At 41.4% G+C, this 13661-nt stretch overlaps 1 protein-coding gene across 1 annotated transcript; it reads left to right on the top strand.

Moving 5' to 3' along the window:
- The first annotated feature begins 507 nt into the window (after window positions 1-507).
- dhcr24 (24-dehydrocholesterol reductase) lies at window positions 508-12770 on the top strand. The gene is made up of 9 exons (XM_034676781.1): window positions 508-886; window positions 1285-1440; window positions 5169-5274; window positions 6444-6562; window positions 7341-7604; window positions 8259-8402; window positions 9801-9998; window positions 10080-10258; window positions 12483-12770. The coding sequence occupies exons 1-9, from the start codon at window positions 656-658 to the stop codon at window positions 12634-12636; spliced, it is 1551 nt and encodes a 516-aa protein (XP_034532672.1). The 5' UTR covers window positions 508-655; the 3' UTR covers window positions 12637-12770.
- Window positions 12771-13661: the final 891 nt, after the last annotated feature.

Consider the following 13661-nt stretch of genomic DNA (forward strand, 5'->3'; position numbering starts at 1 on the left):
GCCTATATGTATACGAATATATATATATTTGCACTGATGCATGTATTTATATTCACTGATTTTGTAATATTACTGGTATTTGAAGCGTCAAGGCTTCAAGGGCTCCTAATGAATCAGAAGAATCAGAAATACTTTTTTATCCCAGGGAGGGAAATTCGGTCATTAGAGCTCTTATAAACAGAATGAAACATGTCTGGAGGCCTCTCTTCTAAGAATCATCTTTCCTTCAGAGTTTGAGTCAGATATTTAAAGTTTAATGTCTCAGCTGGTCTCTGATCAGTCTCAGGTCTCAGGGTCTCAGGGTCAAATCTGGGACGTCTAGGACCGGTCTGAGACATAGGAGTCTGAAACTGCTCCATGAGGACAGCATGGTGTGACAGCCTCTCTGCTCTGTGATTGGTCCGAACCCAGAGAGACAACAGCGCTCAGTCACTCCCTTGACCAATACGAATGCTTCTTTGTGGTCTTACCCTGCCCATTTCAGTTTTAACCAATCAGTGGATAAGAGGAGAGGTCCCGTCAACCCACGGCATGAAAGGGTAATCAGTGTCAGAATAATCGATAGTTCAGCCACACGAGAGTCCTGCGGTCAGTCCAGGTCTGACCGAAACTCCAACAGAGACCTGCAGTCTCGGTCCCGGTGTGTGCAGAGACCATGGAGCCGCTGCTGTACCTGTCCGGTGTGCTCGTGCTGTTCCTTCTGTGGATCAGAGTCAAAGGTTTGGATTATGTGATCGTCCATCAGAGGTGGATCTTCGTCTGTCTCTTCCTGCTGCCTCTCTCGGTTATATTCGATATATATTATTATGTGCGCGCGTGGATCATCTTCAAGATGTGCTCTGCACCCAGGCTGCACGACCAGCGCGTGCGCGACATCCAGCGACAGGTGAGCTCTGGTTGGTCTGATAGTGTCCGCGTGCGGACGTGTTATGTGAGCAGAGATCATTATTTTTTTTTAGATGAGCAGCTGTTTTATGTTTACAGTGTACATATACATATACATATACATACATATATATCTATCTATACATACATATAGATATATAATATCTATATATATGAAATACTGATGTGTGAAATGACACTGTAGTGTAAAACAATGTAGTGAAATAATGAGATTACACTGTGATGACAAGAACGTCCCCAGGATGTCCTCAGTCTCCAGGATATCCTCAGTCTCCAGGGTGTCCACAGTCTCAGAGACAGAGAGTGGCGCAGGTTAACAGACAGGTGTGGTGTCTCTTTCACAGGTAGCAGTCTGTTCACTGTTTGTTCTGTATCCAGGTGGGTGAGTGGAGGAAGGAGGGCAGGAGAACCCACATGTGCACAGGACGACCTGGCTGGCTAACCGTGTCCCTCAGAGTGGGAAAATATAAAAAAACCAACAAAAACATCATGATTAACATGATGGACATCCTGGAGGTGGACACACACAGGCAGGTAGGACAATTACACACACTTACACACACACACACACACACACACACACACACACACACACACACACACACACACACACACACATAACATTGTTGTGAATATTGTCACTAACCACTTGGTTTTCCTCAAAAATTTAAAATACAGTTCTTTCTCCTTAAGCTCTGTTGCTGTGTGTTGATTGGTTGAATTGATAACATGGTTGTAGAGGGTACTTTGTCCTCTATGATGGCTGTTTGAAGCAGCTGTGATCATTGCAGTGACTAGTGACCAATGTCGACCGCTCTTACTTTATCAGATCAGTCTTCTTGTGCTATTCTTCCCCGAGTTCGTGAAGGACCCTCTGCAAAATAACTTGTAACACTTACCCTGGAGATTGGTAGTGCAGCTGAAGCAGTGGACAGGTACAAAGAAAGAGTTCTATAATGTCTATAACAGGGCTCATCAAATAAAATACGTAATGCTCCAGTTAGAGACATTTTTTTCAAGTGAAGGTCCGGGTCATGATAATGTCTGAATATCTGTATGATTTAATACAGTAACATTTTAAAGAAGCTAAGAAGCTATACTAACATCTGCTGGAAGTCAACAACTGACAAATAAATAAAAAGCACTGTTCAAGAGAAGTACAATTCTCACTGTGCACTTGGAGGTGCTACTAATAGTAGTATGAATAGTAGTAATACATTTGCAGTGAAGTACTTGTTCTTTTCTCTATCCGGTTAAAGTAAGGTTTGTATGTAAGTAAAATTATATTAATAATAATTACTTTATTTATTAAAAACAAATGTTTACAAAGTGCTCTGAAAAACAGGGCATGGCAGGATTCGGATGACGAAATAAACCTTTAGCAGATGGAGAGGAGTGAAGAAATTCTAAGAATGAAGTGATGAAACAGTAGACCAATAAATCCTTGTTTTAGAGGTTTTACAAATCTAAATAAATAAATTTGGATAGATAAATAAATAAATAAATAAATAAATAAATAAATAAATAAATAAATAAAGGACAAAAGACAATAAAATGGTTTTAAGAAGAAGACAAAATCACACCAGAGAAAATAAAAAAGGATAGATTAAGAACATTAAAATGATAAATAAAAATAAATAATAAAACAATAATCAAATACAATAAAAAATTATTAGTTAGATTAAAAAATCATAATAAAAATAAAAAGTGGTTAAAGGGTAGAAGTCACATATAAGAAAGTCTGTAAAAGTGAGTCTTAAGAGGAGTTTTAAAAGATGTCACTGACTCTGCGAGCCTTATCTCTTCTGGGTGGTCGTTCCAAAGTCCGGGGGCCCTGATAGAGAAAAGCCTTATCCCCTTTGGATTTGAGCCTCAACTTTGGAACGACCGACTGTTCCCCACCTGAGGATCTAAGGCCGAGAGATGGGTCATATGATGAAATGGCAGTATCTATATCAAAGTGTTTTTGAAAAAGGTATATTAAAATAAAGATGTTCAGACTTTTATTTAAAGGTGTAATTTGACTTTCACTTCTTATTCTTTTTTTGTGCATCTTGACACGTAATAATCGTTACACAGCTTTAACACCGGCTTTTCTCTTTCTTTCCCATGCTAACATTTCCTCTTGTTCAGCCATCGGGCAGGGAGCTTTGGCTTGATCTGTGAAACGTTAAAACTGGGCTGGATTCGTCTCAGGTAACTCCTGAGTCAGTGAAAAGATTATGTTGACATTAAAATTCAACATTTGCAGGTTAGTGGCTCATGAGTACTTTGTTAGTGGTCCGATGGATCAATCATATTGGGCTCTTGTTATTATCCGTGTTCTCATTTCGGATTTAAGTGAGTATGATTGCACAAAAGATCTGTGCTCTGACTCGAAATGATTGTTCAACATGGCCTGTCAATGTTCACGACAATATGCAAAGATAAGAGGCATACTGGTTTGAACGGCTTGGGGGAATCAGTCGGTCCGATCTGGATGTAAACCTACCCCCCCTCTCCCCCTTTGCCAAAGTTGTACAAGCGTCTCTGCCCCCAGCGGGTCCTTGTATGTGAGGTGAGACTCAGGTACGCTGTGTGAGATGATTTGCTTTAATCCTTTGAAGGGCACTAATTGAAATACTTTGAAATTCAAAATTTCAACCCTAGAGTGTTATTGGAGGACATAACAAGACTATTTAACATTTGTGACATTTTACCAAACATGGTTCCTTGCCCTGTAGTGGTAAATAAAATTCAAAGAATAGTGTATATGAGAAATAGAAGAAAAATCATGTAGGGGTGGAAAGAACATTTATTTAACAACATTAGAACATAAGAACATAACAAAGAACATGGGGTGGGGGGCAATATCCAGGTTGCAGGTGGATGTGACAAAGTTAGGGTCTGTCACATCATCATCTTTATTGTCCTCTTCATCATCGTCACTGATGGCAGGGTGGGCTGGCACAACAACATTCTCCTTCCTTTTGCCATAAAACATCTGTGCAGACATTGCGTAAAATTTAGACACATGCAATAAAACATAAATTGTATTAAAATGTATTCTTTATTTATTTATATTATTTTATTATTGGTAGGGCTGCAAGTATTGATTATTTTTACAATTATATATCAGTTTGTCAGTACCTATAGGTGCAGTTCACCTCACCTCAGGTTTCTGTTGAACTGTTTCTTACTACATTTGTGCGCTCAACTCTGACACAAGGAGGGCGTATGTCCAAAAATTTCAATATCATACTAACTCTAGTTTTTACTTGAACAGGGCGTATGATCAAATATGATGCATACATTTTTCATGCCCTAATTGCACTTATTTCACCAATTTCTCCACAAACAACACACGTCATCACTTAGTAAAACTACTTTAGCATAAAATGCTTGAGTTTGAGTCAACTTACCATGTTTTTTTTTTATGTTGCACCTTATTTACTGAAGTGCGTGGAGCCGGTAAAGCGTCTTTTTCCAACTTCAGAGTAAAAAGGCAGTTTGATGTGTTCCAGGACTCTGCTGATTGGTCAAATTCAACATTGGGGCATTCTGTGACATAGAGTGATTTTTGCTGATTGGCTGGGTGTAAATCACATGCCTCTCGACCTCACTGTGAAGTAGGGGTGGTGCCATTTTGGGTGTGTGTGGAAGTTACCAAATATGGTTCCTCGCCCCATAAAGGGTTTTAAGTGTTTAGGATTCAGGGAATGACCTTTGAATGATAGACATGTAACTGATGATCTATGCTACTTGTTGTACAGTGTGTGTGTTGTGATAGGTGAGGTCATCGTTTTGTGTAGAGCTGCTTAATAAAATAGGATGTTGAGTTTACCTGTACAGGTGTGCAGTTGGACTCTACATTGTGTTACTTAGTAATGTCACACTCTGGTCATTATGCCCATCTGTTGTTGGGCTTGAGTTTGTTGTGCAATGTTTTATTTTTGAGGCATGCAGGACATTTTAGGTTATTCTGGGGAATCTTTTAGACAGTGTGTGTCATTGTTTTGGATTATGCATTAATAATAATCATAATCATACATTTGCTTAAGCAGGCATAGTTGTCTACTCTCATGTTGCTAAGAAGATGCAAATTTTAGGAACAATCGGCGCCTCATGCACAGTGTTGGTTTCAATAAATAACAATGACTGCTCATTGTAAGATCCGACCTGATTAATCAGTTAACACTTACTTTACCACTCACAGAAATATTACCTGTTCTGTAGAATCTACCTGACGGTCGATTGTACCATCACTGATGTTTGTCCTTTAGGTGGTGAGAGTCGAGCCACTGGCTAACATGGGTCAGGTGACTGCTCTCCTCAACTCTATTGGCTGGACTCTGCCGGTGCTTCCTGAGCTGGATGACCTCACTGTGGGTATGTTTTCCATGTTACTGTGGGATATTTTCTTCATCATCTGTGTCTCAGCCCAGTCTTCAGAGATGGCAATCCTCCATCAGTCACTGTTTCCTGCTCAGAGCCTCTGTCACTCCTATAATCGTATTACAGTCCTGATGTTGTAGCTCAGGAGATGAAACGTGGAGGAAATGGCTACAGAGCTGGAAGCTCCCTTGGATCAGGTTTCATAATGGATTTCCTGATGCCATAAACTGCACATCAACAACCTAATGTTTTCCCATCAGGCTGGGGTACATTCATTTATCCTCATGCCCATGCAGACAAATACACAATCGTCCACAGCGAGCAGATGCAGCTCTCTGTCCTGTGTTTGCCTGAGCTGGACATGTGTAAGGGATGTATGTATGGTTAGGGATGGTAATGTATGGAGAGGGTTCTATTTACCATAACCACCACTAACCATACATTATCAAACTTATTACCTAGCTACTAACTTAAAATACAAACATGTTGATAAAAAAACATTGATTAAAGATTATTTTAAAGATTTAAATGATTTATGTTTTTAAAAATAGTACCAGTGATTCCTCGTCAGATAGCGTTCCATGGTGATGGATTCTTACCTGCCTGTTGCGGTGGATTAAACATGAAACTGTCCTCATTCAGCTCTCCTTCTTCTCTGAGCTCTGTGTTTCACACACCTTTAAAAATAAACAAATGTGCACAGACTTAGCCTAATGGTTAAGTTGGGCGCCCATTAAGCAGTTGGCCTGGGTTTGAATCCAGCCTGCAGCCTCTTTCCCGCATGTCAGTCCCCCCACTCTCTCCCTGTTTCCTGCACTATTCACTGTCCTCTCCTCCATAATAAAGGTGGACAGGATCCAAGATGTAAATATCTGTTAGCCTGCTGATTCAGCATGCTAACCAAAGCTAGCAGTGTACCCACATTATTTACTGAAGCAAAATGTGCCAGAACTCTTTTCCAGTTTGCCTCTGGTGTTGCTCATGTCAGTGAAAGTTAATGACCATTGTCAAGGAGTTTTCAAGGGGTTTTGACCAATCAGAATCAAGTATTTATCTCAGCTGGGTGATGAGTAAGAGAGGGTAATAATTAATCTGTAATAATCAATCAATCAAATCAAATCAATCAGGGAAAAAATGCCTAATGCGTTTTCCTGTCCTCTTAGGTGGTCTGGTGATGGGAACAGGCATTGAGTCGTCCTCTCACATTTATGGGCTGTTTCAGCACATCTGTGTAGCATACGAGCTGGTTCTCGCTGACGGCAGCTTGGTGCGCTGCACTGAGGTCAGTCAAGTGTTTCTGAAACAGTCTATCTAACCCTAACCCGTGACCCTAACCCTTAACCCCTGACCCTAACTCTTAACCCCTGACCCTAACCCTTAGCCCCTGACCCTAACCCTTAACCGCTGACCCTATCTCTTAACCCCTGACCCTAAACCTTAACCGCTGACCCTATCTCTTAACCCCTGACCCTAACCCTTAACCGCTGATCCTATCTCTTAACCCCTGACCCTAACCCTTAACCGCTGACCCTATCTCTTAACCCCTGACCCTAACCATTAACCCCTGACCCAGACCCTTAACCCCTGACCCTAACTCTTAACCCCTGACCCCAACCCTTAACCCCTGACCCAGACCCTTAACCCCTGACCCTAACTCTTAAACCCTGACCCCAACCCTTAACCCCTGACCCAGACCCTTAACCCCTGACCCTAACTCTTAAACCCTAACCTCTCACTCTAAACACCTGACCCTAACCCTGACCCTAACCCTTAACCCCTGACCCTAAACCATAACCCCTGACCCTGACCCTAACTCTTAAACCCTAACCTCTAACTCTTAACCCCTGGCCCTTACCCTGACCCTGACCCTAACCCTTAACCCCCTGACCCTAACCCTTAACCCCTGACCCTTAACCCTGACCCTAACTCTTAACCCCTGACCCTGACCCTTAACCCCTGGCCCTAACCAAGGCCTAATGTTACAAACCTCGGAGGCTGACACCTGTTTGCCAGAGGTGTGTTTGTTATTTTCAAACAAGAGATACATTTTTGTCACACAGGAGGAGAACTCGGACCTGTTTCATGCTGTCCCATGGTCCTGTGGGACTCTAGGGTTCCTGGTTTCAGCTGAGATTAAAATTGTCCCAGCTAAGTCCTGGGTAAAGCTGCACTATGAGCCTGTCAAAGGACTGGAAAACATCTGCCGACGCTTCGCTGAGGCGTCAGAGAACAAACAGAACACATTTGTGGAGGGTCTCCAATACAGTCTGGACTCTGCAGTCATCATGACAGGAACCATGACGGACCATGCTGAGCCTGATAAGGTGAGATGTTCATCCAGAGCATGTGGAAGTCATATGTGGGGGGTTAGAGCTGTCTTTTGGACCCATGCCTTACAGTGAGAGAATATCAGACATGCTCTTGTCACCTAAAACACTTGTGGGGTGAGGGTCGGGGGGTAGAGCGAGCAGGAGTGTGATTGGTGTCTCCTGTGTTTGTGTTTAACATCAGTCCAACATGTACAAGGATGTTTTTCATAAAACAAACACAACACTACAAATCATTAATCAAACAATGGAGGCAGGCAGTAAAGAGCTCATGCAGATAAACTCTGCCCAATGTGAAGGACATTGCCCCGCCCACTCTGCTGTGTTCACACACCAACTTCTTTACAGCAGGGGAGTTACATTAAAGTCAGGAGTTAGACGTTTGTATTCACACACGGCACTGACTTTGTCCACTGTGTATCTCCTTAGATCTCAATTTAAATATATTTAATATATAATATAAATCCTACTAAAGAAAGCCCCGTCTGAGGAGACTTACCTTTCAGTCACTGCAATGCTTTTTACCCTTTCTTGTTTATATATATATATAGCTTTATATTCTATTACTATTACTATTCTTCTCTTTCAGGAAGGTGCTGCATGAAATCATCTTGTTTATAATTTTGTTATTAATGTTTGATGTGATATCAGATTAACAGGATCGGTCTGCACTTTAAACCCTGGTTCTACAAACATGTGGAGGGATACCTGACAGGTAACTACACTGGAGTCGAATACATTCCCCTGAGACAGTACTACCACAGGCACACACGCAGCATCTTCTGGGAACTTCAGGTACACACACACACACACACACACACACACACACATACGAGAATTATATTAAGGGGCTGCATTGATGATCCAGACTTTAGTTTTTCAACGTCTTATCCATCATCACTTTCTCTTTATTAGCACCCTAGTGCTCTTTGTCTGACACACATTTAACACACACACATGCACACACACAAACACACACACACACGCACATACACCCACCCACCATTAGCCATTAGTGTAAAAGGGCCAACATCCTCTGTCTTGTGCAGTAGTAAATGTTGTGATGAATTATGCATGGTCTTGGTTCGACAGATGTCTGCAGGAGCTCGCTCTCTGCTTTTTACATTTTTTTTATTTTGGCAGCAGAAACAGAGAGAGCGAGAGTGAGGGCGAGAGAGAGAGAGAGAGAGAGAGAGAGAGAGAGAGAGAGACAGAGAGAGAGAGAGAGAGAGAGAGAGACAGAGGGAGAGAAATATGAGAGGATGAGAGGTCACCACTGAGTTGTTGCACATGATGATGAGGGCCAAGGCTGCCCTCTGGTGGAGTCTTGGAGTATCCTCTACATGATGCCGGTGATATTCTTCTCTCCATATAACACAACTGTTGGACAGAAGCTATGAAGCCATATCTGCTACTTTACATTTACCAGTAGAAATTAAAATCATATTTTAATGTTGAAATTAAATTGGTTAATAAATATGATCATGCACTGCGAGACAGCACATCACTGCCTGAAGGGGGGGGACTTTATGTCCCAGGGGGATGTGCCGGAGAAAAGACGTTGTCATTGTTTTGTTTATTTCATCTATAAAGTCAACAAGAGCAGCAGAGTCCTCCTGTCCCTCCTGTCCCTCCTGTCCCTCCTGTCCCTCCTATCCCTCCTGTCCCTCCTGTCCCTCCTGTCCCTCCTATCCCTCCTGTCCCTCCTGTCCCTCCTGTCCCTCCTGTCCCTCAGTGTGGTGTAGACTTTCTCCAGATTTCATCCTGATAAACTGCTGTGCTCGCGCTCTTTGGATTCAATGCACCAATCACAGTCCGGTTCATTGTTGATCCTCATCCCTACTGTACGGGAGTCTTCTCATTTACATTCTTTCTCAGACAGAAGTTAAAGTTAGTCTTTCTCTCCACTCATTTTTTAAAATCAGTGGAGAAGTTTTTCCCTGATGTTTGGTTGATCAGTCAGGTCAGCCATGACTGATCAACCAGTCATGGCTCAGCCATGTTTTGGGATTTTTTTTCACTGTTGGTTTAAATGTTGAAGACTTTAAATAAGTCAGTCTGCTGAGGTGGGGGATAACAGAGTGAGGATTGGGGCACTGTTCAGTTGTGTTGCACAGAGGTGATGGAGGCTTCTGGTGTGAATGGTAGTGTTAACTAATATTCCCCTTTGTGTAAACACACGCTTCCTTTTAGGATATAATCCCCTTCGGTAACAACCCAGTGTTTCGCTGGCTGTTTGGATGGATGGTTCCTCCTAAGATCTCCCTGCTAAAGCTCACTCAGGGGGAGACTATCAGACGTCTTTATGAGCAGCACCACGTGGTCCAGGACATGCTGGTTCCAATGAAGCATCTGGAGACTGCTATCACACGCTTCCACCAGGACATTCAGGTAAGACTCTGGTAAGGCTGCCAAATACCTGATGTTCATAGTGCATTCACCGACTTCATGTGTCTTCTGGTATGGTCTCAGGTTTACCCGCTGTGGCTGTGTCCCTTCCTGCTCCATCCTGGCAGAGGGATGGTCCATCCCAAAGGTCTGCAGGGAGAGTTGTACGTGGACATCGGGGCTTATGGCGAGCCCAAAGTCAAGCACTTTGAAGCAAAAGCATCAGCGCGTCAGCTGGAAAAGTTTGTGAGAGATGTGCATGGGTAAGTCTTAAGAAAAGTTTTTAATAAACGCCTGTAACTCAGGGAGGAGGAAGAGCAGAAGTCAAAATAAACTGGAAGATTTATTAAAGTTTGCATTGAAACAATACATAAAAAAAAACAAACAGGGTGTATTCAGAATATTTTAACAATCACTGAATGTTAAGAATGAAGTCAAAAGATTGACCTTTTAAAAAAGAAATCAGGAGGAAGATTTGTTTTGCTTTTTACCAGTTAAAGCCTCTGGCAACCCAAATCAACAAAAACGTTCTAACTATGATATTTATAGTCACATGTCAAACTTTTATATATATATATATATATATATATATATATATATATATATATATATATATATACTGTATATAGATATCAGAACTTAACTTTATTCCATTTTTGAAATATACTCAAGTCAAGTTATTGATAATGTTCTGACACAAGGTTAAAGTAGGCGGGCTTAACTTATGTATTAGGAAATAAATATCCAACTAATCATAAATAAAACACTGAGTCACGCACACACATGTTCAACCAAAACTACTCCGGTCCTGCTCAGTCCGTCTCCTGACGTCAGAGCGACCTCCTCCTTGTTTGCTAACCATGTAATGCCTGTAATCTGTCTGTATAGCTGACTGTCTCTCTGCTCTTTGCTGTGATCGTGTGTAACTGGCTGCACATCCACCGGGGAAGATGACAGCTTGTTGTCATTCTTTATTTTTCCAACTGCGGTGGATTTGTGGAAACAGCGGGCCACGGTTTAGTTTCCGTTCATTTCCCCAGGACTGGTTCACTAACTGTCCTCAAAGAGCTCAGAGTTTAGCCAAATGGCACATGTTCCTGATGTCCCAATCATGGAGACTACGTAGTACTAAAAGTTCTAAACCAGCATTTCGTAACTGAGCACTCAGAGACTATTTGAAATAAATATTATTCAGATGCTGGAGTTTTTTTGTCTTAAAATTTGGGGTCAAACGGCTCCAACATGCAGGCTCTGAACTCTCCCTCTCTGTGCTGCTCCACGGTGCCCAGTGACTGTTGCCATGGTTTAGTCAAACGTTAGCGGCCACGCCCACACAGTCTTCAGAAATAGACTGAACTGGAAGATAGGCTGTTTTTGAACAGAGCTTTTTCATAGTTATGGATGTTTATTTTCACTCAGATTTTTGGTGATGCTTAATGACACATTCAATTTTAATATTCAATTCAATTTGCTTTATTGGCATGAACAAAGACGTGTTGTTGCCATAGCACATACGATTCATACACATACACATACATTACATATTATATACATTACATATATATTCATTATGATATATATTACATATTTTATACGCATTAATGAACGGTGGTGTCACCCATACAGCATATCTCAATGTTCTCACTTGATGCAGTATGCTCATAAGATAATATCTATATGAATTTAAAATATTCCAAGTCCCGGAGGCTTTGAGAAAAAACTTAAATCAGGAGGAGAAATGTATTACTATTTCAAAATTCTTGACAACATTAGGTGTTATATAACTGTAATTAAGTTAATGTTACTCTAATTCAGCTCATCCAATATTAGACATTTAAGTTCTTCTTATAAAACCCTTGTTTCGTTCTTTGTTCTTCATCCCTTTTAGCTTTTTTAAACTTTCAGATCATATTTTTTACTTTTTTCCCCAAAAACTGTTTGTTCTTTTTAAATGTTTCAGTGAACTCTTAAACTTATAACTCGTCACATTGCATGTTTATTTCTAAAATTTGGAGTTTAACCTTAAAATTAAAGTTTCCCTGTTAGTGCTTTTTTTTTTTTTATCATACCTTGCACTTAAAAGCTGACTTTGTTGACTTTAATCCTAAGGCTAAACTCTGGGACAGTCTCCTCCTGAGCATCAGGTTGGCTAATTCTGTGACTGGTTTTTAAACAACCCCCCCAAAAAATCTTATTTTTTACAGTTTACCATTTTTAGAAACTTTGTTCTTGATTCTTTCTGGTGTTTGTATGACTGTGCTCTGTCACAAGCTTATTGATGTTCTGTTTATATGGATGGTCTGATAGTTGTGAATGCGTCTTAGTGAAACACTTTGCTGCTGTATTTTATTAAGTGCTTTACAAATAGTCATTAATTCGATAAGGTAAAACAAAAAAGTATTGCATCCTCTTTGTGACATATCATCTTTAAACTCTATTTATGTTTAAGGGTATACTCTGTTAATCTGACTCATCTTCCTCCTGCAGGTTCCAGATGCTGTATGCGGACGTCTACATGGACAGAGAGGAGTTCTGGGAGATGTTTGATGGACAACTGTATCACAAACTGAGAGAGGAGCTCGGCTGCAAGGACGCCTTCCCCGAGGTTTACGACAAAATCTGTAAATCTGCCCGACACTGACCTTCATCACCAGATGGTGCTTTCTGCAGCTGAGCCAGCTTCTGGATTTTTTCACCAACATAATAATTAAAAGAACTTTAACATGTAGATATATCTCGGAATTTTTGAAGATGAAATTAAAAAATTGAAACCTCTCATAAAAGTGTCTGATGATCTGTGAATGTAAAGTCAGTGCAGAAGTGTTGCTTCAATGAGGACAGCTAGGTTCAGATTCTGGCCTGAGAAGACCGTTGGTATGTAAGAGGCAGTGGCGGTTCTGGGGGGGGGACAGGGGCCAGTGCCCCTGTAAAATTGAACCTGGACCCCCCTGTGCCCTCCCCCTCCACACGAAACAAATATTATACAATAAAAAAAGAACCGCCACTGGTAAGAGGTAAAGGAAGCCTTCTATGTTAAGCTTGAACAATCTTCTCTTAACAAAGGTAGTGGTCAAAGACACCATTTGTCTCCAACATGTAATGCTGTTTTCAATTCTCTGTCAAAACAAGTAGGGCCACACTCTCAGCAGAGATCATGAAACCCCAATGACCCACAGACGACTGAAGACCTGAACGACTGTCAGGAACCAACTGCCCACTATACCAGTACGTACTGATTTGGCCAAAATTCCGTATGTAGTATGTGAACAAGAGCAAAATCTGCAGTATGCCAAAAGCATAAATCACTAAAGTTGAGAAAATATGGTCCAGGCACTCTTCACGGTGCAATTGCATGCTCTACTAGAAAAAATTGCAGCTCTTGACTTTGCCGTCAGAAACCCCCTTCGTTTTGGGACTATTTTCAGACACACCTCACAGACCTGTGTTCTTCCGCTGCATGAGCACGGATACACGCCGATCAGCTGTTTGAAACCACCTGCACTTTTAGGAACAAAAACTACTAACTGCAAAAACGAGTGATTCTGACAGCGACGATGACATGCCATTTACTGTGGACACAAGAGGATACCTCCATGAACCAGAGTTTACAGAGGAAGAACTCCAGATGCAGACCCTGCACAGGCACGCCCCCTGGGATATAGGGCC

The sequence above is a fragment of the Notolabrus celidotus genome, chromosome 2 (assembly GCF_009762535.1).
Source record: "Notolabrus celidotus isolate fNotCel1 chromosome 2, fNotCel1.pri, whole genome shotgun sequence".
Lineage (NCBI taxonomy): Eukaryota > Metazoa > Chordata > Actinopteri > Labriformes > Labridae > Notolabrus > Notolabrus celidotus.